The sequence below is a fragment of the Diplotaxodon limnothrissa genome, linkage group LG1 (assembly GCF_057381915.1).
Source record: "Diplotaxodon limnothrissa isolate DT_005_m linkage group LG1, D_limnothrissa_male_GT1.1, whole genome shotgun sequence".
NCBI lineage: Eukaryota > Metazoa > Chordata > Actinopteri > Cichliformes > Cichlidae > Diplotaxodon > Diplotaxodon limnothrissa.
The window spans coordinates 42,570,157-42,596,449 of record NC_140596.1 but is presented as its reverse complement, the minus strand read 5'-3'; the positions used below and the strand labels follow the sequence as shown (position 1 = coordinate 42,596,449).

General features: G+C 43.4%; 1 protein-coding gene across 1 annotated transcript in view; it reads right to left on the bottom strand.

The window, feature by feature from the left end:
- Positions 1–26,293, bottom strand: part of adamts17 (ADAM metallopeptidase with thrombospondin type 1 motif, 17) — a 101,239-nt gene that overhangs the window by 22,267 nt on the left and 52,679 nt on the right. The window contains exons 8-15 of the mRNA XM_085350667.1: positions 22,750–22,855; positions 18,339–18,479; positions 17,849–17,999; positions 15,682–15,783; positions 15,388–15,533; positions 14,512–14,678; positions 11,398–11,525; positions 7,517–7,637 (exon numbers count right to left, since the gene is read on the bottom strand). Coding sequence (XP_085206793.1) covers positions 7,517–7,637; positions 11,398–11,525; positions 14,512–14,678; positions 15,388–15,533; positions 15,682–15,783; positions 17,849–17,999; positions 18,339–18,479; positions 22,750–22,855 — 1,062 coding nt within the window. The remainder of the gene's footprint in view (positions 1–7,516; positions 7,638–11,397; positions 11,526–14,511; positions 14,679–15,387; positions 15,534–15,681; positions 15,784–17,848; positions 18,000–18,338; positions 18,480–22,749; positions 22,856–26,293) is intronic.

The window sequence follows — 26,293 nt, the reverse complement described above, 5'->3', positions numbered from 1 at the left end:
GTATCAAGAGAAAGCATATGATCGAGTGCCAAGAGAATAGAATAGAATAGAATAGAATTCAACTTTATTGTCATTGCACATGCACAGGTACAGGGCAACGAAATGCAGTTTGCATCCATCCAGAAGTGCTTTAGTGATATAGATATATTACAATATATATTAGCAATAATATAGATATGTGAGTATATTACAGAAATGGGTCTATTATGGTATGTTATAATGTACACGGTATGAAGTATGTTGTGAATATTCTATAACTATAAGTATGTACAGGCTGTAGTGAGTACAAGCTATGTACAGGATATGAACAGGATATAAATATGAAAAACTATACAGAATATGAAATAAATAACTTTACAGAATCTGGGATATACAGCTATACAGAAATGGGAACTATGCAAGTTGTAAACAGTTGTAGGATTACAACTTGCATAGTTGCATAGAACTGTGGTGCTGTATGAGGAAGTCAAGAGTGGCAGAGAAGACAAGTCAGACTCGTGCTGGAATAAGCCAATTGGATCGCCTCAACAATCCAGTGGGAAATGCGTTTTTTTCTAACGGGCTTGCCAAGATGTGGTTTAGCCCAGGAAACAAACAGCTGATCCGACCTCCTGGAAGCCTTCGTTCTCTCTATATAGGTACATAAAGCCCTAACTGGACAGAGAGCATGTAGGCGCTCCTGTTCAGGGGAGGAGAAAGGAGGAGGGCAAAAAGCTTCCAGCTCCAATGGGGTGCATTGGAGATAAGGATTTTTGGGCACAAAGGCCGGATTTGGCCTGAGTGTGCCTCTAGAGTTATCCCGCGTGAATCGGGTGCACTCTTTGTGTACTGACAGCGCATGAATATCACTGACACGCTTCGCAGATGCGAGAGCCAGGAGCAATGCAGTCTTCAAAGACAGGATTTTTATTTCCACCTGGTTTAGTGGTTCAAATGGTGGCTGTGAAACTGCCCCCAGCACCAGGGATAAATCCCACGTGGGAACGAGAGGTTTAGACACCGGGTGGAGCCATCGTGCCCCTTTCATGAAACGGCAGACTAGCGGATGATGGCTCACTGGGCCATCCATGAAGCCCACATGGCAGGCTGAAATGGCTGCTAGATATACTTTAATCGTGGAAAAGGCCTTTCCTTTATCTAACAGTTCTTGGAGAAAGGAGAGAATTGTTGTCACGGAGCACTGAAAGGAGAGAGTGTGAGACTTTCCACACCATTCCTCAAATACCCTCCACTTGTTCTCATACAATGATCTTGTGGAGGGGGCTCTAGCACTCTGAATAATAATAATAATGATAATAATAATAATGATGGATTGGATTTATATAGCGCTTTTCAAGGCACCCAAAGCGCTTTACAATTCCACTATTCATTCACTCTCGCATTCACACACTGGTGGAGGCAGCTACGGTTGTAGCCACAGCTGCCCTGGGGCAGACTGACAGAAGCGAGGCTGCCATATCGCGCCATCGGCCCCTCTGGCCAACACCAGTAGGCAAGTAGGGTAAAGTGTCTTGCCCAAGGACACAACGACCAGGACAGAGAGCCCGGGGATCGAACCGGCGACCTTCCGGTTACAGATACGCTTCCCAACCCCCTGAGCCATGGTCGCCCCTTAGTGGCTATAACAACCTCTCACGGGCCAAGCCCACAGGGCAAGGCGCTCGGGGTGAGGGTGAAAAATCTCGCCCCTGGCTTGGGAGACTAGGTCTTGTCGGAGAGGGAGAGGCCAAGGTTCGCTCCACAAGAGGAGCATAATCTCCGCTAACCAATGGGACCTCGTCCACCTTGCGGCGATCAATATCCTTGTTAGCCCTCTCTCTCTCTCTCACTCTGGTTAGAGTGGGAGAAATTAAGGCCAGTGGAGGGAACGCATAAAGCAGAGCTTGTGGCCAGTTGTGAGCTAATGCATCTATCCCTAGCAGAGCCTCCTGGTCCCTCAGGGAAAAATACAGTGGACACTGAGCGTTCTCCCTCAAGCCAAACAGATCGACCTGTGGCTGGCCAAAGCGGGTCCAGATTTGGGTCACCACATGTGGGTGCAGGGTCCAGTCCCCGTACTGCGGGTTTCCCCTGGACATTAAGTCTGCTCCCAAGTTCAGAGCTCCTGGAATGTGAGCAGCTCTCAGTGACAACAGATTGATGCTGCTCCACATGATCAGTCTGCGAGCCAGCATGTGCAAAGGACGGGACCGTAACCCGCCCTGTCTGTTGGTGTTGTCTGTTCTGATCAGAACATGGTGGTTTCTCAACAGGGGAAGGAAGTGTCTCAGTGCTAGAAATGCTGCTAGCAATTCTAGCCAGTTTATGTGAGCACCCCTCTGTCGTGAGTCCCAGCTGCCACTCACTGCTCTGCCCTCGTGAGTGGCACCCCAGCCCGTGAGACTCGCATCCGTGGTCACCACCTTCCTGGTGGTGACAGCCCCCAGTGACACCCCCTGAGTGAGAAATGTGGAATTTCTCCAACAGTGGAGTGCTGCAGTGCAGTCTGCTGTCACTCTGATATGGTGGTGGGTATGGCGCTTTTGATTGAGTCTCAGTGATGCAAGCCATCGCTGAAATTCCCTCATATGCAGTCTGCCTAGTGGAAGTCAGTGAAGACGCCATTAATCCCAGCATCTGCAGGCATCTTCTGAATGGGAGATATCTTCCCTCCTGAAAAATGCCGGCATGTGATAGCATTTTTTTACTCTGTCCACAGAGAGACACGCTCGGTATGAGGTGGAGTTTAGAGCTATTCCTATGAAAGAGATGGCCTGAGCTGGCTGCAGGACACTCTTTTGGTAGTTTATGGTGAAACCCAGAGCCATCAGATGATCCACTGTCAACCTGGTGTGCTGTCTGACTCTGATATCAGCAGCCAATTGTCTATGTATGTTGCTATGCAGATGCCCCGCCTCTTCAGTGGGGCTATGGCTGCCTCTGTGCATTTCACAAATACCCGAGGGCTCAGTGAGAGACCCAACGGCAGGACCTGGTACTCGTACATTCTGCCCTGAAACGCAAAGCGCAGGAATTTTCTGTCAGGCGGTTAAATAGGGACGTGAAAATATGCGTCCTTCAGGTCTCTTGATGTAAACCAATCGCCTGGGCGCACTACATGCAGCAGAGTGGTGGTCGTCAACATCCTGAATTTGTATGACCTCAGATACTGATTCAGAGCCCGTAGGTCCAGTATCGGACACAGTCCCCCTCCCTTCTTTGGCACGAGAAAATACTTTGAGTAAAAGCCGCATTGGCTGTGCTCCTGGGGTATTTCTCGTACTACTCCCTTTGATAGCAAGGCAGTTATTTCTTCTTGCAGGATCCTGGCTGATTCGCCTTTTGCAAGAGAGAAAATCACTCTGTGAAATCTGGGAGGGGTGGTTGCGAATTGTAAACGATAGTCTCGCTCTAATGTCCTCACAACCCATTCTGGCGCAGCGAGAGCTTGCCATCTCTCTATTCTTGCTGACAGCGGCCCCAAAGACAGGCACTCCACAGTAGACGGGGCTCTGGCTCCCTCTTGTGGCGGAAACTGGTCCTGCGGGCCAGATCCGACTGCGCGGGCGGCCCACGCTTGACCAGTGCTCATGGGGCCGGACACCACTGAGGGAATCGACCCCGGTGGTGTCTGGGTGTGTCCCAGGCGCTGAAAGGTGGAGGCAGAACAAATTTCTCCGAACGGGCTCCGGAACTGAGCCCTGGAGTGAACTTGGAGCCCGGGCTGGTCCGGCTCCGATCTCCCCGTGGGGGATGTTAGGCAGTCCGCTTCTTCTTGCAGTCCGACTTCTTGGCTGGTGGTGGGGCACCCTGAGTGGCAGCAGGCGGGACATGTTGTGGTAGATGCTGCCTTTTTTAGTGCTAAAGTCCATGATCCATAAGTTCCTTCGCGTAAATGGGATCGCTGGCTAGACCCTCTGTTATTTCCAGCGCAGGAGGTGCCCCAGGGCTCCACAGGATTTTCTCCCTTTGAGTTACTGTTTGGCAGGAAGCCGCGGGGGGTGTTGGACCTGATTAAAGAAAACTGTGAGGAAAGTCAGAGGCTGGCTGAAAAGGAGAATCAGCACGACCTGGACCTGCAAGCAAAGCTGCTCACTTTGGGGAGGTTGTCACAAGAAAATTTGCTCCAGGCCCAGGAACATCAGCAGCGCTTGTACAACAGAGGGGCTAGGTTCAGGCAATTTTTACCAGGAGATAAAGGGTTGTATTCCTCCCTTCTAAAACTTCAAAGTTACTCACCAAGTGGGGAGGACCTTTCATGGTCACACGGCGAATGTGGGACGTAGACTATGAGGTGGTATGGTCAGACAGAGGTGGAACCACACAGATATTTCATGTTAACCTCCTTAAAGCATGGAGAGAGGCTGAAACCACTTCTCTGGTTAGCCTGGTTAAGGAAAGAGAACAGTTGTGGTCAGTGGTGCTGAATTCCTCTATTCCTGCCTCCCTCCATTGAGATGACCATCTCACACAGGCCCAGAGAGCGGATGTTGCTGCATTGCAACAGCGGCTTGCAGAGCGGTTTGTTCTTCTCCAAGCACAACAGACAGACTGTGAAAAAGGAATTGGCACAAATGCTAAAGCTGGCAGTAATAGAAGAGTTGCACAGCGCTTGCTGTAGCCCCATAGTTCTTGTAGTGAAGAAGTATGGGTCTATACGGTTCTGTGCTGCAAGGTGAACTTGGTCTCATGGTTTGATGCTTATCCCATGCCCTAGATGGATGAGCTCCTTGACCGGTTAGGCACTACTTACTTTTTACGACGCTGGATTTAACCAAGGGCTACTGGCAGATTCCTTTGTCTATGGAAAAAACGGCCACCCAATACGGTTTGTACGATTTTGTCACACTTCCGTTTGGCTGGTTTGGAGCCCCTGCCACTTTCCAGTGCCTCATGGACCGGGTGCTGCATCTGCATATGCTGCCGCCTACCTGGAGGATGTTATCATCCATGACAACACCAGAGCGGAGCATGTGTAGCAGGTGGCCGCAATCCTGGAGTCCCTGAGGCAGGAGGCACTCACGGCCAACCTAAAGAAGTGTGCAGTTGGACTGAGGGAGTTACAATATTTAGGGTACCACTTGGGAAGCGGGCAGGTACGTTCACAGATGGATAAAACAGCAGCCATTGCATCTTGCTCGTGTCCTAAGACAAAAAAGGAGGTGAGGCGGTTTTTGGGGCTGGCCGGTTACTACCGCCAGTTCGTGCCCATTTTGCAGAGGTGACCAGCCCCCTTGACAGACCTCAGCCGAAAGGGTGCCCTAGATCTGGTCCGGTGTAGGAAGCAGTGCAAGGCTCCATTTGTGCAGTGGAAGAAAGCTTAACGTCAGAGGGCTGGGGGCTATTTTGTCACAGGAGGTAACAGCTGGAAACTGTCAGAGTGGGATGCCGGGTACAGGACCATGGAAAAGGAGTGCTTGGCCATCCGGTGGGTGGTCGACTGCCTATGTTATTACCTCCTGAGGTATTACCTCCTGTACACACCGGCTCACTCCTTGGCGGCCGCTTATCGGGGCCTGGAGCCTGGGGCTCGCTCGGGCCACTTTGGAGGTGGGGTGCCCCCGGCCTCTCGGCCTGGGGCTCGGTCACTCAGGCACAGCTGGCTGCCGGCGGAGCTCACGGGCGCGTCACTGCAACTCCCCCTGGCTTCTGCTCCACGGCTGCTGAGTGAGCCCTCATCTGGGACTCTCCTCAGCTCTTTCTGGGACAGTGGCGCAGCTGCCCCTCTGTTGGTCTTCCTTGGTCTCTTGTGTTCTGGGGGCCTCTGGATGTCTGGAGTTTCGATCTCCTCCATACCTGCTTCATGCCCTGGAGGACGGGGCTGTGGCCCCCCCCCACACCCTCTAGCAGATCATTACATGAAGGAACCTTTTAAAAACAAGCGCGTCCATGCTCACAGGTGTACACACGGGTGATCACACCCACAAACTACACCCTTTTTGGCTCCTACCTCAAAGCACACTGTGTTCTGTTGATCTTACGTGCTGCACAATAATGTTTAATATTTAGTATTTACTGTCATATTCCCATATATCATTGTGATGTTGTTTATTCTATTACTCTTGTTCTCTTCTGCTTGTTTTCTTTTTTCTTTCTCAGCAGGTGATCCAGGTGATCGATATATGCATTTTTTTTCTCTGCCTGTTCTGTTGGTTTTTGTTTTTTGCCCTTCTCCCCCGTCCCTCTTCTCAGCTGTTTTTCTTTCCCTCTTTCTTTCTCCCCTTCTTTCCCCCAGTCAAGTCTGTCCCGTATTCAGTAAGTGAAAATAAAATAAACAATAAAAGGTGAATCAAATGGACCATTATGGCAAGGCTGGGATGGTCAGTTTGGTAAAGTAAATCCGTTGGGCATCTTTCTTTGCCTTTAGACAACAATTCTGATGCAAAAGAGCCAAACGGGACAGGCCAAAAAAAAAAAAAAAAAAAGGAAGGCTGGTTTTCGCAGCCGGTGAGCATCATCTAATCATGCATTCTGTATTTCAGAAGCAGCTGGACTGGAGAGGAGAGAGAGCTGCTAGAGCAGAGAGCCAGCTGCAGTGCTGCTGAGCATTGTGCACTGCAAAGTGCTGAAGCGCAGAGACCGCAGGTCATTTGGGTTACAGTTAGGTTTAGGATAAGGGCTAGGGTTAGGCATTCACTTTTGATGGTTAGGTTTAGGGTAAGCGGCTAAGGAAATCATTATGTCAATTAGATGTCCTCACTAAAATATAAAAAACAAGTGTATGTGTGTGGTTGTGTAGGTGTGTACGCAGATGCTTGAGGGGAGTGTTTAAATGTGTGGGGGTAAAAACACCAGGGGTGGGTTTTGATTATCGATTTATGGATATTGATCTCGATGTCCTGGACTGGAGATCCAGGACAGTAGATATAAAAATATAGATATGTACTGATAAGTGATCAGAATTATAATATTTCTGACTGTCTGAGGCAAAATTTACCTGATTCAAATCGAATCGTGGATCGAATCAATTCAGGACCTTGTGAATCGGAATTGAATCGATTCTAGAAATCAGTGATGATACCCAGCCCTAGTAAACACATGCGCATGCTTAGAATTTTACATCTAATAATCTCTCAACTATTAAAGTAACTGGTGAGCAGTAAATAAAAACCAGGGACAATTTTACTAACTAAAGAAAGGCACATTGGTCCATTAATGTAACCAAATAAACAATACATATTGAATACCAAAATGACTAAACTGACTAAAATTAACTTGCATCTCATTGTGTTGGAAAAGAAGCAAATGCAAAGACAGAAACATCCATCATGTCACGTTTATAAATGGGTGTGACTTTAAGTTGAAGGCCAATATAATATACCATTGTAAAATTTTAATAAAACAGAAAACATTAGAATATGTTGGTTTCACCTGAAATATTTATTTAGGATCGCTTTTAGAAGAATCAATTTAAACAACCCATCAAACCACATCAAACCAGGAGTCAATGGCAAAGACTGGGTACTTGTTAAAAAAAAGAACTACAAAAAAACATCTGAGCAGCATACTAGCTAGACATGAAAAAATATATACCCACCCATTCCCCTAGTGTGGTTGAAGTCCCCTGTCACTATTTTACAGGACCGTCCATCTCCATTACAAACACCGCAGCGGTCCTCTTTAGCAGATGAGCCAATGATGCTGTCACAGCCGATTTTCTGTCCATAACAAAACAAAACCCAACTGTAAAATGGAGGAAGTACATTACAATTTACATCTTTGTATGCATATGTAAAATTATATCCTTAGGTCAACACACAGCAGTCGCCAAAAGGATTGTATATTACCTTGAGCATGGAATGAGTTTACCACAATATTAACAGATGAAATAAATGATATAATTAACCATAATTTAACAGTAAATAATTGAGGTCTTTTTATTGTTTTTATTGTTAGGACTGAAAAAGAACAGGAATTTCTTAGGTAAACAGAAACTGCAGCCCATTAAAAAAAAGATCAATATTAATTAGTCTATTTCTTTGCCTCTCTCCTAGCATGCCATTACTCACATGCCAGGATTAAAAAAAACAAGCCTCCCACTATGGCGTCATTTTTGTGCCACTATTCTGAGCGCACGTAAAAACTATTTGCAGGTGCAAGTGTTGCATTTTGAGGAGAAATTTATTTTGAGAGAAGAAAAGCTAAATTTGAGTGAACAAACTTCATTGCTGCCTGCAAAAAATGTATTTCAGTGTTTGCTATTATCCACACAGACACAGCAGCCCCTCTCGCTCAGTTTTTGCATTTGCGCTCGCTCGCAACGTGTTGCTCACGCTCTCAACATTTCTGCCCGTGGACGTTCAACTCTTTCTCTACACCGTTATGTTTGTGCCACAAAACCAGCCAATCACAGACTTGGATGCAAAAAAATCTGATTGGTTGTTTTGGTCTCCAATCAGCTCGAAATGACGAAATGCAGCATCCCAGAATGCATTTCGTCCAACACTCAAACGAGGCAGTGGCGGAGGGACGCACAATGGCGGAGTTTGAAATATTACTCTTTCTGGATCACAAAATAAACTTTTAAAATATTTTCAGTCGAGAATGGTGCTGCGTAAACTTCAAATATCTGCTCGATTCATCAAGACATATTTGCAAAAGTGCTCTAACGTTTTCGGAGATGCCTGTTACCCACCAGACATCTCCGAAAGTGGTCAAGGCGCGGCTCCCGGCACATCGTTTTCACATATTTCACACATATTTTCACGGACCGGCCTTAACGTTTCGTGAATAAATACAACAAAATAAAATGATACGACCAAAACAAAAACTGTGGTATTTTGAAAATATAATAATCAACGCAAATTCACGGCGTAATTGTGTAACTTTATTAGAAGTGTCCTCCTGAAATGCGCCAACAACATTGAGAGTAACATCCTCCTCTCTCCCCCTTTGGTCGATATGGTAACGCCTAAATATTTATTTCAAAATAAGACACACAACTACAAAACAAATGTAAAGTACGTGAAAATTAGAGATGGACCGATCCGATATTACGTATCGGTGCGATACTGACCTAAATTACTGGATTGGATATCGGAGAGAAATAAAAAACGTTATCCGATCCGAAGTATCACAAAATCACCTCACAAAAGGCGCTACTTGGCCTAACCCAGCTCAGCGCATCAGAGCAGTATGTGATAGAGCTGCTGTTGTCTGCAAGAAATGTCAGTGGTCTGGTGGAGCATTTGGAGCCTTGCTACCTGCTTCCAAACCGCAGCATTTCATCTCAGAGAAAACTATCCCAGAGAAGTAAAACAAGTGTGTAAGTGCATCTCTGAATGTTTGCATAGTATTTCAATGTTTACCTTAACAACTGATATATGGAGCCACAACTGGACTGGCCATCGGAGTTTCATATTGAGGCGAAAAGGAAGCGATTTTTCCCGTACATCAGCTAGAATGAAAAAAGGCACAAAGCTGGAGTTATTCTGTCTTTGCTGCACAGCTGCCTCTTCTTCTCTCATTCTCTCCCCTCCCTCCTTGTTGCTACTTCAATTAAGAAACTGATCAATGATCAGCTGATTGGCTTTTCTGTCGCAAGTCCCGTCTTACTTATTTGTTTATCGCCCACTTCACGCCAGAAAGAGGAGACCAGCGGATAAACAGCAGCAGCACGTTTGATCAGCTGTTGTTAGAATTTATTTAATATTAATTTCTAGTATCAGCTGATGTTTGCTGGAGCCACAGCTGTAAAGCTGCTGGTCATGATGTCGGTTTGGATATGTGGTGAGAGGGAAACATGAAGATGAAACCAGGAGATGTCCTTACTGGATCATCAGAGCTGTGATGGAGAAACAGGTTTACCTTTTAGGTGACACGAATGAGTTGAAGTTATGAACTGTTTCTGAGAGACAAATAACACCAGGATCCTTTTCTAAGCAGCTGACAGCTGGTAACTGTGCAGGGGCGGGTCTAGCAAAGTGTTGCCAGGGGGGCAGGTAGGGCATTAACAGGGAAAGGGGGGCACAAGGAAATAATTTTCTTTGTTATTTCATTAAAAATGACTAACTTTTAATAAATAATAATTCTCTTAATCTTAACCAAAATGGTCATCTGATTACATGTATAGAAGTCCATTACTGTATATAGTAACTGTTAAGTCTAATATACACTAAGCTATAGTACTTGTACCATCTGTGCAGTCTGCAGTTCTGTTGAAGAAAGATGTTGAGTCCATTTAAATATTGTAGAAAAATAATTGATTTCTGTGTATTTGTTTTACACATGCATTAAATTAAAGTTGATTATGTTGATTAAGCATTGTGAGGTAGAGGGTGGGGGGGTGGTTCCCTAATATTGCTGATGGGAAGTGGTAATCCTATTAGTTAGGCTGTTTAATATTTCTGCTAAGTGCTCTTTAAGAGACCAGAGTAGGGAGGATGGTGACAGGTAAGACTTAAAACGGTCCAGTTATGAAGCTGAACTTTAATCTCAGCCAAACCGATTTACTCATGAACAAATCAAACACTGAAATAAACCAAACATTAACATTTAGCAGTTATCTAAGTGACTTATATATCGTGTTTAACCCAAGTAGCGAAAGACCGCAGGGGGTTTGAAAATGATGTGCTGGGAGTCTGCGCCTTGACCACCCAAATAGCCAGGGCTGGACTGGGACAAAAAATCGTCCGACTACACCACCAGGTGTTACAGGAAAAACCATAAAGCCTTTGAACTAAAACAAACGCTGTTGTGACAGTGATGTACACTGTCTTGTTGGTATATATGTAGGATTTGTATACAGTGGATCACCTTCATGTTTCCAAACCAATATCATGACCAGCAGCTTTACAGCTGTGGCTCCAGCAAACATCAGCTGATACTAGAAAGTGATATTAAATAAATTCTAACAGCTGATCAAGCTTAAACGTGCTGCTGTTGTTTAGCGCGACATCTGCTGGTTTCCTCTTTTTGGCGCAAAGTGGGCGATAAATAAACAAGAGAGAAAAGCCGATCAGCTGATAGGAGAGGGAGAGAATGGGAGAAGAGGCAGCTGTGCAGCAAAGACAGAATAACTCCAGCTTTGTGTCTTTTTTTTCCATTCTAGTTGAAGTACGGGACGGATCACGTTCCTTTTCACCTCAATACGGATGTGTTGTAATTTCTCCAGCCCACAGTTGATCATGACCAATTGGCTAATCCACCACCTTTCATTCTTTATACCGTTACAAAAACAAACGAACAGAAATGAAAAATCACCATCGGCCCACCGGTATGCCCAATGGCCAGTCCAGCTATGCGCTCAGCTGGTGTAGTATGTCACAGTGACATCCCAAAGCTTTTTTTTTTGCTCGGGAATTACTGAATCTATCTAGAGCTGGGAGGTCCCCAGAAGACAGAAGTCACGAATGGAAAGAAGTCAAACTGTATGTGGTCTATTTCATCACATATGTGCAATATTGGATACATATGTACCTGACATCTTCCATTAACACACAGGTCCACCTCATACGGTCCACAGGGAGTCCCATCCATTACTCTGTCAGCCATCAGAACTGGGATGTCTCGGCCCACTGGGCTGCAGAACAACATGCATGGCTTATCTGCTCATAAACACACACAAAATCCAGTTGTAAGATGTATGCATGTGTGACAGTCAAGTCTGATTTTGAGCCGGTGTTAATTCAAAATAATAGAAATATTAATGGCATGGTGAACTGGGTTCACAAACAATGACTTTTAATGTATTGCTGCCTGACAGGCTGAAGATCACAGGCATCCAGTACTGATTTCTGTTGATTACATTATGTACTATAGATGATGAATTACTCACAGAAATCTTTCTAGAATTTGTAGCTGCAGTTTTTAAACTGATTGGTGAAACTCAGCCTGGTACCATCCAACCTAATTAGTTTCAATTGTTCTTTGTACGGTTTCTTTTTAGTACCACTTCATTTTCCAGCCATTTGTTTTCCCGATAAGTGTTGCTGCCATCAAATTAAAAGTAAGCTAATATTTTTCATGAAATAGTAAAATGTCTCACATATTTCCTGTGTTCTCTTGGGAATAAATTACATGTTTGCTCAGTTTTATTGGCATTTTACACAGCCTCCTTTTTTTCTTTTGTGGAATTGGGGATGTACATTTCTACATTCAGTATAATTAAAAAAATACGGGCAGCTGCCAGTTCTATCCCTTAGCTGTCCAGTAGATACACTTATGGTATCAATTTAAAATTCCCTTCGCTTTGTTCTCAAGTTATCACATTCACAAGATTTTCAGCTAAGGGGTAAAAACTGTATTCAGTGTTATTCTGGAAAAACGAGTAATGTAGTTATTCAGAAAAAACATGACTGGAGGACTTTACCTAACAGTTCTGTGCATACAGTGTGAGCTTTTACTTTTTACACTCCAACTGGAGTGATTTAAGTGGTTTTTCTTACCTGTTCTGTACCTCTGGGATCCAATCACCCAGGGGTCTAGAGCAGGGGTCCCCGAGGGCCGGTGTCCTGCAGGTTTTAGATCTCATCCTGGGTCTACACACCTGAATCAAATGATTAGCTCATTACCAGGCCTCTGGAGAACTTCAGGACATGTTGAGGAGGTCATTTAGCCATTTGAATCAGCTGTGATGGATCAAGGACACATCTAAAACCTGCAGGACACCGGCCCTCAAGGCCTGGAGTTGGGGACCCCTGCTCCAGAGGATGCTCTCACATTTAACTTATTTAATATATTTGTGCTGGCATCCAAATCAGTTGAGTTGATTGGTTTGCCCCAATTCAAAACTACAATATTTTTAAACGAATGCCTCGTACACAGCAGTGTACCCATCCCAGACTCAGTACTGGCTTGTTAATGGCTAAAACTGTGGGAGCAGATATTGGGATAAACAAAGCATAATCCAATATGATCCATTAACCTAACCACTCATGTTACTGACATTATGGATTAAGAGTTACATATGATATATGTCACGGTGCTCTGTGACCCACAGTTCTCTTTATGGTCTTGTGCTTATGTTATAGTTTCAGTCTTTAGGTTTCTGTCTCGGTGTTTTGCTGGGTCTCACTTGTTTCGTGGTCTCCGTGCTCCACGCTCTCCTCTGTCAGTCTCCATGTCACAGTGTCAAGTCCACGTCTTTGTGAATGTGTCATGATTCCTGTTTGATTTTGACACTTCCTGTGTTCAGTGTTTTCACTTTTGCTTCCTTGTCTTATTATATGTAATTAGTCCCAGCTGTTTTTCCCTCATTATCCTCTGTGTATTTATATAGCGCCAAATGACAACAACAATCACCTAAAGGACAACCTTTATAGTACTCTGACTGTTTGTCAGCCTGGCTACAGAGCTGAAGAGAAACCTTATTGTCTTCAATCAGTGATGAATAGTAAGATGTTCTGGCTTTGTGGAGGGCTTTCTTATAAAGCAGCAAACTATTTCTCCAGGCTAAATGATGATCCTCTAAATTTGTGACACGCCATTTCCTCTCCAGCTTATGAGTCATCTGCTTTAGGCTACGTGTTTGAGAATTATACCACGGAGTCAGGTACTTCTGATTAGAGACCTTAGTTTTCACAGGAGCTACAGTATCCAGAGTCGTACGTAGTGAGGAGGTGAAATTATTAACAAGGTAATCGACCTCTGTTGGAGCAGTGTTCAGATAGCTGCTCTGCTCTGTGTTGGTACAGGGCATTGAAGATGATAACAGTGGGTGGATTATATTCTTAAACTTAGTTACAGCGCTTTCAGAAAGATCTGCTGTGATGAAGCCTACTCCTCCTGATGAATGTTATCAGGAAATGATCAGACAGGAGAGGGTTTTCGGGAAACACTGTTAAGTGTGTGATTAAATTGGTGGGTGGGTTCTTTTACATTTTGAGAGAAACCAAATGAGTCTATTAACGAATGCCGTGCTGAGGCTGTCATTTTTAGCATTATTTCAGCAAGAACTAAATCAGATAAAAAGTCTGAGAAATCAGACAGAAACTCTGTGTAAGGCCCAGGTGGACGATAGATGACCACAAATAAGATTGGTTTTTGAGTTTTCCAGCTGTGGTGGACGAGGCCAAGCATTAGCCGCAGGGGTCCAGAGAGGCGTCAGCCACATCTGGACCCCAGAGTTCTTGAATCCATTCAGCCTGTTCAGTCGTCTGTCTACGCTTGAAGCTCAGCCGGGCAGTCTTAGCCTCCTGTCTCCACTGAGAGCTCAGGCAAGCCAACCCAGCCTCCTCTGTTGTCTGCTGGGGAATTGGGCGAGCTTATCCAGCCAGCTACTTACTCGGCATTGCTGTCCGAGCCTGAGAAGTGTCCTGAGTGGACTGTGTGCACTACGCAGCTCCAACCAGCTCTGTCTCTGCCAGAGGCCTCCACACCGTCTGGTTCTGATTCAGCTCCGCTCGCACCACACATGACAATATATGATTTGAAAAGCATTGCCATAGTTTTGAAACTGACATCTGATGCCCAGACATGCTTCCAGACAAATTTATAAACTGCCGATGTGCTTCAGAGTTTTACAAACACACTATTGAAAGGCACTGATTGTAATGATTGTAACTGTGCAGTACGACGTTCTATGGAACTCACCGTCATTAACAATAGCAGTCAGCATGCCGCCCTTCTTGTTGGCTTGTTGGTTATAGGATAGACACTGCAAATCTCTGAAGCTGGGTGACCCCTTGGGACAGGGAGGGGCTTCACAGGCCTTGTGTTCCACACTGGCCTGTGGGCAGTGTCGCCCACCTGGACCAGGTCTGTGCCCACACACACGCACACAAACACATACAGTGTGAACACTTAGTTTAGAAAACAAGAAGACTGGAGCGTTAGTATTAAAGTAACACATGTAAGCATTACATACATTTCATAATGCCTGTAAGGACCTTTTTAGTACTAAAAGCAGTATTTATTTAAACCTTATTCAGTAGATTAATACCTGCAAAGTGCCTTAAACCTCATACTTCTTTTTAATAGCCAGCAAGGGGACACCTCTTCTGATTGCAAAAAGACCCTTGCTATGTGACCACACTTTATATTAGCTTGTGGTCTTAATCAGCAGCTGCAGTGTTTCTGTTTCACAGTCAGCATATGTAATATATAAATGAATACATTTTTCAGAAATTGGACATTTCGGTGCTATAAATCCTTTGTAGACTGATCTCATGAAATATTCTAATCATCTGGCATACTTACCTTTGAATTGTTGTGGGATAAAAGCCACCATCAAAATTAAAATGAAACAAAAAAATCTCGAGATATGTTAAAGTTTACCTTTGAGATTCATTCACAAAAGAAAAGTTTTTGCAATATTTTAATTTTTCAGTTATATTAACTTCAAATACTTGTGATGTTAATGAGACCAAATTTGAAATCATAACAAAATGCCCCCTCTTTGCTTTCTGGTCTCAGGTAGGCGAACGTGTAACATTAGTAAGCAAATACACGGACAAACTGGTGACGTACGGAGGGTTGTCACATTTCCTCTGTCTGAACTGGACTCCAGTACCACAGGTCCTGCTGCACAAGCTCCACTGGCTCCATGGACTCCAGTCACCATCCACATGCTGAGGGATGGGAGTCTTACTGACACATTCGCCTGCCCTGCACCACTGACAAAAACATATTGAGATGTTTTCACAAATACTTTATTCGTAATTTTTTCAAGCTAACACGCAATATAAGCTACTGGCCTGAACGACCTGTAGCTCTGAGGATTGGTGAATGGATGCAGATTGTTTATGAGCAAAACAGTCCTACCTTGTCTGCCCCACACTCCGTTCCGTCCAGGGGAGGATCCAGTTTAGTCTTGCAGGATGTCTCTCCCTCTATTAAGCACCACAGCCCAGCACACATGAGGTGCTGAGACATAAAGATGATAACATGAATTCCCACATAAATGCGGGTGTTAACATAATATGTTCAATGTTTCGATTAATTTACCACCAAACTCTTTCAAAACATATTGTTTCTTTTCTCTTGTCTTTTTAGTCAGTAAAGTAAACACAAAACTTCTTGTTAACATCCCACAATAAAAACAAAGCATATGAGCATCTACTGCCGATGACAAGATAATAAATATATTAGACAGAAAAACGAAAAGGAAAAAGGGACCTGTCTCCCCCACAACTCGAGCTTGAACACATGCACGTCATCCCCAGCGGGTGAGAGGAAGATTTTTATACATACAGTATTTTTAAACCATTAATTTTGTTAATTTCTTCCAATGAAAACAAATGGTTTTGTGGAATTGTTAGACCCTTACTTTTCATACTAAAAATGCTATCAGCTGGTCACAGGCAAAAATATTTGAAGGACATTATTGAAAAAGTTTGAGAAACAATATCCTAGTGGTCGGTGTGCATATCTCTAACCACCAAATCATGTAAATATACTACACTGTCCATCAACCCACCAATATGGTGCTGAAAGATGGCTTTTGCATTCCTCAAGCCAAATGCCATCACATTCTAGGAATACAACCAAGATCAAGTAATAAAAGCTGTCACTTCATGTGCTCTTTTTGACAATGCACCTGTCAGTAACATTTTCTGATCAAACCACAATAAAACTTTTCCTCTTTCACTCTTTTGCACCAACAACCATGGAGCATGTACTCTACCTCAGCTTCTAGACATTTATGGTTCCAAAGACAAACTAAAAATGCTGGAAAATAGGCTGTGCATCCCCTACATCAAGGTCATGCTCCACTCAATCTGTGCAAGAAAGCACATCACCTAGCAAACACAGATACTGTATTTCAAAATGAGTTTACAAGCCTGAGCTTCAGGCAAATGGTCCGGATTCCACTAGCTACCAAAAGGGGACTGACAACTGTATCTCCTCCTTGACAAATAGGAGAAGACATGACAAGGTTTTAACAAATTAACATGAAATAACTTCACCGACTTCTGATGACCAGGAGCTGAAATCACATAGTTCTTGGCCTATAATGGTGAACTCACCAGTGGAGAAAGAGCCAAGGACTAAACTCACACAACTTAGCGCAGCGATCATATCTCTCTTTTATTTTAGCCGGTGATGCAACCAATGTCTCCCTTGCCAGCTCACCTGCAACAAATAAATTGTTGCCTGAACCCATTCACATAGTCATTTGGGCTGGACTGCTGCCTGATGGAGAGGAGGACACCGCCACGGCCCTTCTGAGGGTGTTCGACTCCGACACTGACGAGGATTTCTTTGGTTTTGAAAGTGACAACGAAGGAGAGAAGCGGAGAGTGGATGACGAAGCCATCCTGAGCCTGTTCGTTTCCGACACTGGAGAAGAGGACTTTGGTGGTTTCAGTGCGCAGGAAGAAGAGAAAGATGGTGAATGACTGACTTTTCTTCTTGTTAAAGCCGTGTCACTGCACCTGAGCCTAAAAGGTAGTCCGAATCTATTTTTCTGGTGTGCTGTAGGTTACTGTTATGTACTACATGTGCAAATATGTACCCATAACTTGTTTTTCAAAATATTAATAAAAGGGGTGTGTCTCCAAACAGCCATCTCTTTCCTGACAATTCCCTTTGTGCATATTCTCTTACATATGATAAGTCAACATTGAAACACCTGCGGCTTTTAGTCAGGTGCGGCTAATGTATGTACAAAACAGGATTTTCCCCTGATTTTGGCTTGTGCGGCTAATATTCAGGTGCGCTTTGTAGTCCGGGAAATACGGTAATTTAAAAGGATGGTGTCTTGTTATTGCTTCATCCAAAAGCACAAAGCGGGAAGCATGGGACAAGGTGTCTTATTTTTATTATGAGAATAGTCAGAATAGTACTTTCTGAAGAGTTTTAAAAAAAAAGCAACCATTAAACTATTTTGCTATTTATGGGAAGATTTCTGAAATTTTAAAATCCCACCTCCTTTAGTAAAAGCTGCCTAATATATCAAATATTATACACAGGTGCAATGGGATTGTACCTCCATTTCACTGCAGAAGGTTGCATTGGTTCCAAAAAGGATCTGGCACTGTTCAACCACACTGTAGTGCATGCCGGGCAGCTTGGGGGGCAGCTGGACCTGGTAACGCCTCCTGAGGTCTGTGTGAAGTAGGCAGGTGCTGGTTTTTGATCTGTTTGAAATACCAAAAAGAGACATTGATCAGGTTTGCTAACAATAATCAATTTTACTTCAAAAAAATTCTCTTTTCATTTTCTTTTTATTGTCCCATTCACAAGAGACTTGGCATTTACAGCAGGGATATTTAAACAGTATTAGTTTTTTCTTTTGAAAAGAGATATAGGTGGTAATTGATGATATCAACATCCACAATGCATGTTTTTTATATTCTCATTGTAACTTGACTTTTTAGACAAGACACTATTCCTTGGCAAAGACTTTAGCTAGCTATGTAAACAATGTAAAACAACAATAACTCGAGAAGAGAGACTTTCCAACTTGTGTTTTGTACCTGAGGAAATTCTCCAGGTCATTGCGACTGCAGGACGACCAGGAAAGATCACTGGGATTTCTTCCTTTCACCCACTCACCAGACATTATATGGGAATAGCCAATGCAGGTGGCGTGGTCATCATCATGGCTCATTCCCATGCTGAAAAGACAGGATAGTATACATAGAGTAGATTGAAGATGATCCCGGACTTCCCAAACTCCCAATTTTTGTACTTGATCACATCGATCGAATCTGAAGCATTTTCTGCACCACAGTCAGCATGTTAAGAATTGCATTCAATCCTCAGGTCTCCAAACATGAACGCTACCATCATTAGTCAGGCAAAGATCCTACACTCCCATAGGTAGACCTTAAAATAGTCCTTGGCAGAAGAAACCCCACTCCATTCATAGTACATTGTGACCAAATGGGCTTTGTCTAGGCCAGACAGTAAGCCAATGATACACTTGCACTAATAAATAGAATAAATTATTGCTCCATCAAAGTCCAGATCAAAATGTCTGGACACAAATATGCTGAAACACTTTAAAAATGACTAAAAGCCACCAACTTACAACATATATAATACAAAATTCTCCACAGAACACACTATACAGGACAAAGGTTGTTCCAAATGGGTGTTACACAATAAAACATATGCACAGATTGCAAAGACAACTCTCCTGAGAGCTACTGTATATGTCATTAAAATAGTCATTTTAAAGTGATTTTCAGTCCTGTTTATTTTTTTACTACATCTTTTTTTACATTATAATCATCACTTAAAGAACTCTTGAGAATATCGCAGTATAGGTTTCAAAGGTCAGTATAGTTCCGGTGAAGTTTTTGGCTTTGTTTTGGTTTGTGTTTTTGACATGAAATAACTATTGCGATCTATTTTATTTGGGTCTTTCTATTGGATGTGATCAGTAATAAGCATGGTGCATTAAAACACTCATACAGTACTGTCTGTTCTAAGTTTATACTAACAGCATAGTGCTTTGACACCTTTGTGACACACACACACACACACACACACACACACACACACACACACACAAGAGAATTCTCTTTAGTGTGTCTGGATTAGTGTTCTGCAGCATCCGGTCCCGTACCAGCAGACTGAGAGACAGCTTTTTCCATCAGGCCATCAGACTGCTGAACACGTCATAGACACCTCAGCTTCACTACTGGAACTTCAACATTATGCACTCCACACTGTATATAAATGCCACTTGTTTTGCACATATTCAACTCTGTATATTTTATATATTTTATTATTATTATTATTATTATTATTTTATTTTATTTTTTTACTATTTAATTTGTAAAAATGTGTATATACACACACACACACACACACACACACACACACACACGTAGGAAAATATTTAGTATACACATCCAGAAATGCATACACTATTATATATTGTACATATATTTATTAGTTTCAGGTTGGCCATTCTTGTATTTTGCTCGTTTGTGTTGTTGTGTTTGCACATCTCTGTTGCTTGTGGGGCTCGCACACAAGAATTTCACTCGCATGTGCTGTGCCAGTGTGCCTGCACATGTGATGTGACAATAAAAAGTGATTTGATTTGATTTGAATCATGAATCTGTGCGTGCACTTATGTAACACCATTGCCCTGTTGTGCATGTTCATAGACTGCACTGAGGTACAGTGTGTGCCAGCTCATTATTTTTCCCCAAAAATGGAAGAGAGCTGCTGACTGAAAACAGTAATGACTTCTGTGGTACTTAGAACAGCCACAAAGCTTCTTTAAGCTTTTATACATGATTCCCAGGTGAATGTGGTGTCAGCTTTCTGTCACTGTGCTGTCAGTCAGTTCATGTGCACGTGTATAGTTACAGCAGGATGCTTATTTTAGTTTCAATGAACCAATACCCGAGCAGAATTGTCAGAATCCTTGAATCACAGCCTGACGAGCTGGTGTGGCAATAATCTTCCGCTCCAGCTAATTAATCAACCAACAACACAGACAGAGTTTTAGTTCATTTGGAAACCTAAAAATGACAGCCTCAACACAGAAGTTTATCTATATTAGACTCAAATGGCTTCTCTCAAAATGTAAAAGAACCCATAACTTTAATCTCACTGTAGATCTTGTTCTGACATATGACACAGAAACTGAACATTTAACAGCATTTCCTGAAAAGCATCTTTTGTCTGATCATTTCCTAATTTCCTTTAAATTTACAATAATGCATTACACAGCAGCAGTTTTCATCACAGTAGATAGCAGTCTTTCAGAAAGTGCTGTAATTACATCTCAGGATAAAATTCATCCACTCTTATCTTCTTTAATGGCTTGTGTCTACACAGTATAGAGCAGCAGTATGAGCTCTACTCCCACATAGGCTAATCATCTTGTTGACAATTTTACATCTTCACTGTGTTGACTGTAGATTCTGTAACTCCTCCAGAAAAGAAAGCCTCAAATCAGAAGTAGTTAATTTCCTTGCGTAGCATTCAAACGTGCACCTTAAAGCAGAAAGCTGTAGCCATGCTGATGGAAAGAAGAAATGGCACTTCAGTCATTTAGAGGATCATCATTTAGCCTGGAAAGTCAGTTTGCTGCTTTATAAAAAAAAGCCCTCCTAAAACATTATTATTCATCACTGATTAAAGAAAATAAGAACCCTAGATTTGTCTTCAGCACTGTAGCCACGCTGACAAAAAGTCAGAGCTCTGTTGAGCCAACCATCCCTTTAAAGTCAACTCATGGTAGCTTCATTAATTTCTTCAGAAATAAAATTTTAACCATTAGGGGGAAAATTACTCATAACAATCCCATAGATGTAATGTTACAACTACTTTAAATTGATATTCATTTAGAGTCTTTTTCTCCAATAGATCTTTCTGAGTTAACTTCAGTAATTACTTCCTCCAAACTATCAGCGTGTTTTTTTAGATCCCATTCCTACAAGACTGCTGAAATACATCCCACGCTGATACCATCCATCCATCTATCCATTTTCTTCCACTTCTCCAGGGTCCACCCTTCTCCCCAGCTACCTCCTGTAGCTTATTTGTCCCGCCAAGGAGTTCCCGGGCCAACCAAGAAATATCTCTTCAGCATTCTGGGTCTTCCCCAGAGTCTATTCACTTTGGGACATACTTGGAACACCTCACCCAGTTGGCACACAGGAAGCATTCTTTTAGATGCCTCCGGCACCTCGAGTCGCTCCTTTTGATGTGGAGGAGTAGAGGCTCTACTCTGCAATCCTCCCAGATGGCTGACGTACTCACCCTATCTCTAAGGGAGAGGCCCTTCAGAGAAAGCTCCTTTCCACCATTTGTACACACATTCTCTTTCGATCCCTACCCAAAGCTTGTGACCATAAGTGAGAGTAGGGACGTAGATCGACCAGTAAATTGAAAGCTTCGCTTTTACAATGAGCTCTTGTTTCACGACAACACACGGTTACAGCATTCGCATCATTGCAGCCACCACACTAATTCGTCTGTCGATCTCTCGCTACCCTCTCCCCTCACTTGTGAACAAGACCCCGAGATTCTTTAACTCCTTCACTTGGGGCAGCAACTTGTCCCTGTGCTGGAGTGGGCACTCCACCCTTTTACAGCTGTGGAGCTTTGCTTCAGACGTGGAGCTGCTGATTCTCATTTCTGCTGCAAACCACTCCAGTGGGCCACCACCTGATGAAGCCAACAGAACTACACTGTTTGTGAAAGGCAGAGACGAGACTAAAAGTTACGAACAGAGTCAGTGACCCACTGTAGCATTGGCGGAGTCCAAAACCCACCGGAAAGAAGTCCAACTTGCAGCTCTTGCAATGGTTGTATATGAACCAAATAGCGTGCTCTGGCCACCTTGCTGTCTAGGGTGAGTCAGCCCACATTGGGATGTCTAGTCTGCGTCTCCAGGGCTCATGGGTGCACGTAGGCCAATTGGACGGGGTGGGGCACCCAGTTGAGGACGTGACCATTGCTGGGTGTGGGAGAAATTGAAGAACGCTATACTTCCCACATACTGTAGCTTGAAAATATGCATTGTGCATGATTTTAATTGTTATGCATACATTTAACAGTTGTGGCTGAAATGGTAGAGTTGGTTTATTTAGTGAAAAGCTGGTGGACCAATTCCCAGCTCTTACAGTCCCTGTGTATCTTATGTGCATCTTGGCCAAGATATCAAACCTAGACTTTCCCCCAATGCATCCACTGGAGCGTGAGTATGTAGGAGAGTGTTAGATAAAAGACCTTAGGTATGAGATAGAGATAGAGAAAGAGATGAGGGGCGTCAAACTTGATACTTGTGTAGAAAAGTGTCATAGAAGTGCAATAGAAGTATTAATCCATTTATGATTTACAGCATTTTTAAAAGATAATGCAGGATAATAACAGGATATATTGATTACAATACAATTGTTTAAAACTTGAACCTACTTGTGTCCCAGCTCATGAGCAATAGTGAAAGCCAAATTGAGACCATTGTCCTCAGCTAACACACACTTCTTCTTCGCACTGCAGACACCACCCAGATAAGCAATACCTGTAATACAGTTGGGTAAAATGACAATGAGTTTTATGAGTTACACTTATGATTGTGTTTTAATGTTTGACAGTGTTTGAGCAGTTAGTATAGTTAATATAATAGTTAGTATAATGAAGTTTAAAAGGTGTTTTACCTAAAACAGCTTACTGTGGATCAGTTTTTCTGTCTCGTCAGTTCAGTAGCTTAGTAAAAGGTAAATTTGTACCCATTTATTTAATGCAACACAGCAATCTGTGTTAGACGTGTCTGTCACAGGTCCCTGTTTAATTGATGCCATAGCACGATCATATTCATTCACCGTGACACATTCAGAATTCAAAGAATGCACTACAAATCTAAGACTACAAGATGTGAAAAGATCTGTCATATCCCCTGACTGCCGAAATTGGTTACATGGATATGGAATAATAGGGCGTTACTCATTTCACAGCATTGCCATAAGATAAGATAAGATAAGATAAGATAAGATAAGATAAGATAAGATAAGATAAGCCTTTATTAGTCCCACATGTGGGAAATTTGTCTTGGTCACGACAGAGAGTGGACAGTACCAAGTTAAGAGCACCAAAAATTAAGAAAAAAACAATAGAATAGAATGAGATAAAATAGAATAACATACTATACAGACTAGAATAAAATACTATGTTGCCTCAGAAAAATTGCACATCAGGGAGACAGACCTAGGCTACCGTGGTGTACTGGATGTGTGTGTGTCTGTCTGCATGTGTGTGGTCATCTTTGTCTTTGTTGTGGAGTCTCACAGCAGTGGGGAGGAAAGACCTGTGGAATCTCTCCGTCTCACACCGTGGGTGCAGCTGCCACTGAAGGAGCTGCTCAGTGCTGTCAGTCTCCTGCAGATGTTGTCCATCAGAGATGACAGCTTAGCCACCGTTCTCCTGTCACTCACCACCTCCACTGGGTCCAGAGGGCATCCTAGAACAGAGCTGGGCCTGCGGATCAGCCTGTTCAGTGTCTTCCTGTCCCCAGCAGAGATGCTGCCGCCCCAGCAGACCACACCGTAAAAGATGGCAGAAGCCACCACAGAGTCATAGAAGGTCTTCAGGAGTGGGCCCTCCACTCCAAAAGAGCAAAACAGCCTGCTCTGTCCTTTTCTGTAAAGAGCATCTGAATTGTGACTCCAGTTTATTGTTCAGATGAACACCATGGTACCTGTAGCCGTCCACAGCTTCATGTCCATGCCTTGGATGTTCAGTGGTTTCAGTGGAGGATGTTTGTTCCTGCGAAAGTCTACAACCAGCTCCTTGGTTTTTCTAGTGTTGAACATGATGCTCACAGTGCTCCCAGCGGTCTCCAGGTGAGAGAACAATGTAGGAGGTGAATGATGGCATCATCCACTCCAGTGCCAGGCTGGTAGGCAAGCTGAAGTGGGTCCAGTGATGAGCTCACCAGGGGCTGAAGCTGAACCAGGACAAGCAACTCCAGGGTCTTCATCAGGTGGGATGTCAGAGCCTCTGGCCTGTAGCTGCAGAGGTCCTACAACTACAGGCCGGAGTCCAAGCCTGCAGAGGTCCTTGGGACGTGGGGTCTTTGGCACTGGTACCACACAAGAGGTTTTTCAGAGCTGTGGAACTCTCCATAAGCTTCAGACTGAAGCTTACCACACAGTTGATTTGCGCAGGACCTGACAACCCTTGAGCTGATGGTATCTGGTGCCTTATTGGCTCCTTAGTTCCCTCCTAACCTGGATGGCTGACAGAGACAGGCTGGAGCCGTGTGTTGGATGTGTACTGGATGCTGTGGTTGGGGGTGGGGAGGAGTGAGCAGGTTGAGTGGAGGAGATGTGAAGTGTCTGAGGTGTAACAGCAGGAGTTTGAGTTGGTGTGTCTGCAGCCGATGTTGAAGACTGCATCAAACCTGTTGGTTTGATTCAAAGCTGGTTTTCCTTCTTCTGCCTTTAGCTCTCCTTCCCATTCCCGATCAGTCCTTTCAGCTCTCTCTGCACCCTTTTCACCCCCTTTCTTGTCTCCAGATTTGAAGGCCCTCCACTTCTGCTTGAAGACAGCTTTTATTTCTGGGGTAATCCAAGGTTTGTTGTTGGACAAGCACCGCACAGTCCTGGAGGGCACGGGGTTATCCACACAGACGTTAACGTAGCCCGTAACGCATGTCACATTTTGTTGGCGCTCCAGAAGACCCTGGTGGTATGTGTCCTCTATTGATGGGAAGCCTGCTCCTGTGATGTACTGATTAAATGATTAAATCACTGTATACACATTCCTTCTGTCAGTAAAGTCTTCCAGCAACCTAATAGTAATGCACATAAGGCCAAAAAATGAAGAACCCAAACATTGTGAAGCCCACAGACAAAGACGTGTGATCCACAGTGCTGTTAAATAAATATATCAGTGATATATTTTGACTGGGGTCTGATCAAACAGTGATGTGATGGCTCCCAGAGCTGGCAGCACAGTGAGCCAAACAGACTCATCAGGCTTCTGGGCTGACCACACTGTACTTCCCACCAGCAGCTTATCGTGGTTGATAGGAGTCAGTGTGGGCACTCTGACTGTTCTGCAGCTATGCAGACACATATGCAACAAACAAAGTGTTGCAAATACTTTGTATTCTGACATCTTTCTATCAGAACCAGCATCAATTTTGGGGAATCTGAGCTGTAATAGCTTGCCTGTTTGATTGGACCACACAGACCAGCTTTCACTGCATGCATACATCAGTGAACCTGGGCTGGCCGTGACCCTGTCACTGGTTCACCATTGTTCCTTCCTCAGACCGTTTGACAGATATATCTATTAACACCCATAAGAGCTGCAGTTTTGAAAACCTTGACCTACTCATCTAGCTATTACAATTTGACTATCGTCAGACTTGCTTAAATCCTTGCTTGATTCATGTGTGCTCATTTTTCGTGCTTCTGTTAGCTGGGTCCCTCATAGATCCCACCCACCAACAGGTGCTATGTCCATCAGATATTCTTTTTTTTTTTTCAATTCACCTGTCAGTGGTCTTAATGTTATGCCTTATATCAATATATAATCTATAATCATTTTAATTAATTAATTTTTTTTATTTTTAAAATATTACAGAATGGAATAGGACTGTGGGGGAGGAGAGGGAAACACATAGACAAGAGAAGTTGGGAAGAACCTCAAGAGAAGCAGAAGGAAAGAAAAACAGAGGGGAAGAGGGTCGGGGAGAAAAGACACTAAAAATCTTCTAGATCACCTGTTGGAAAGAACAAGCAAAAAGAGAACAACACAGTAGGGAACCCACAGCAATAACCTAGATAAGCACAAGTAACAATAAATAATAAATACTGAATGCTACTGAGCGCAGATTAGACCGAAAATGCATGATATGCTTAGAGGCAGCAGCCAAGGAAGGCACACCTGTATGCACACAGGTAGATATATATTCTATTTTGTAACTTTGTAATATATTCTGTTATTTAATTTA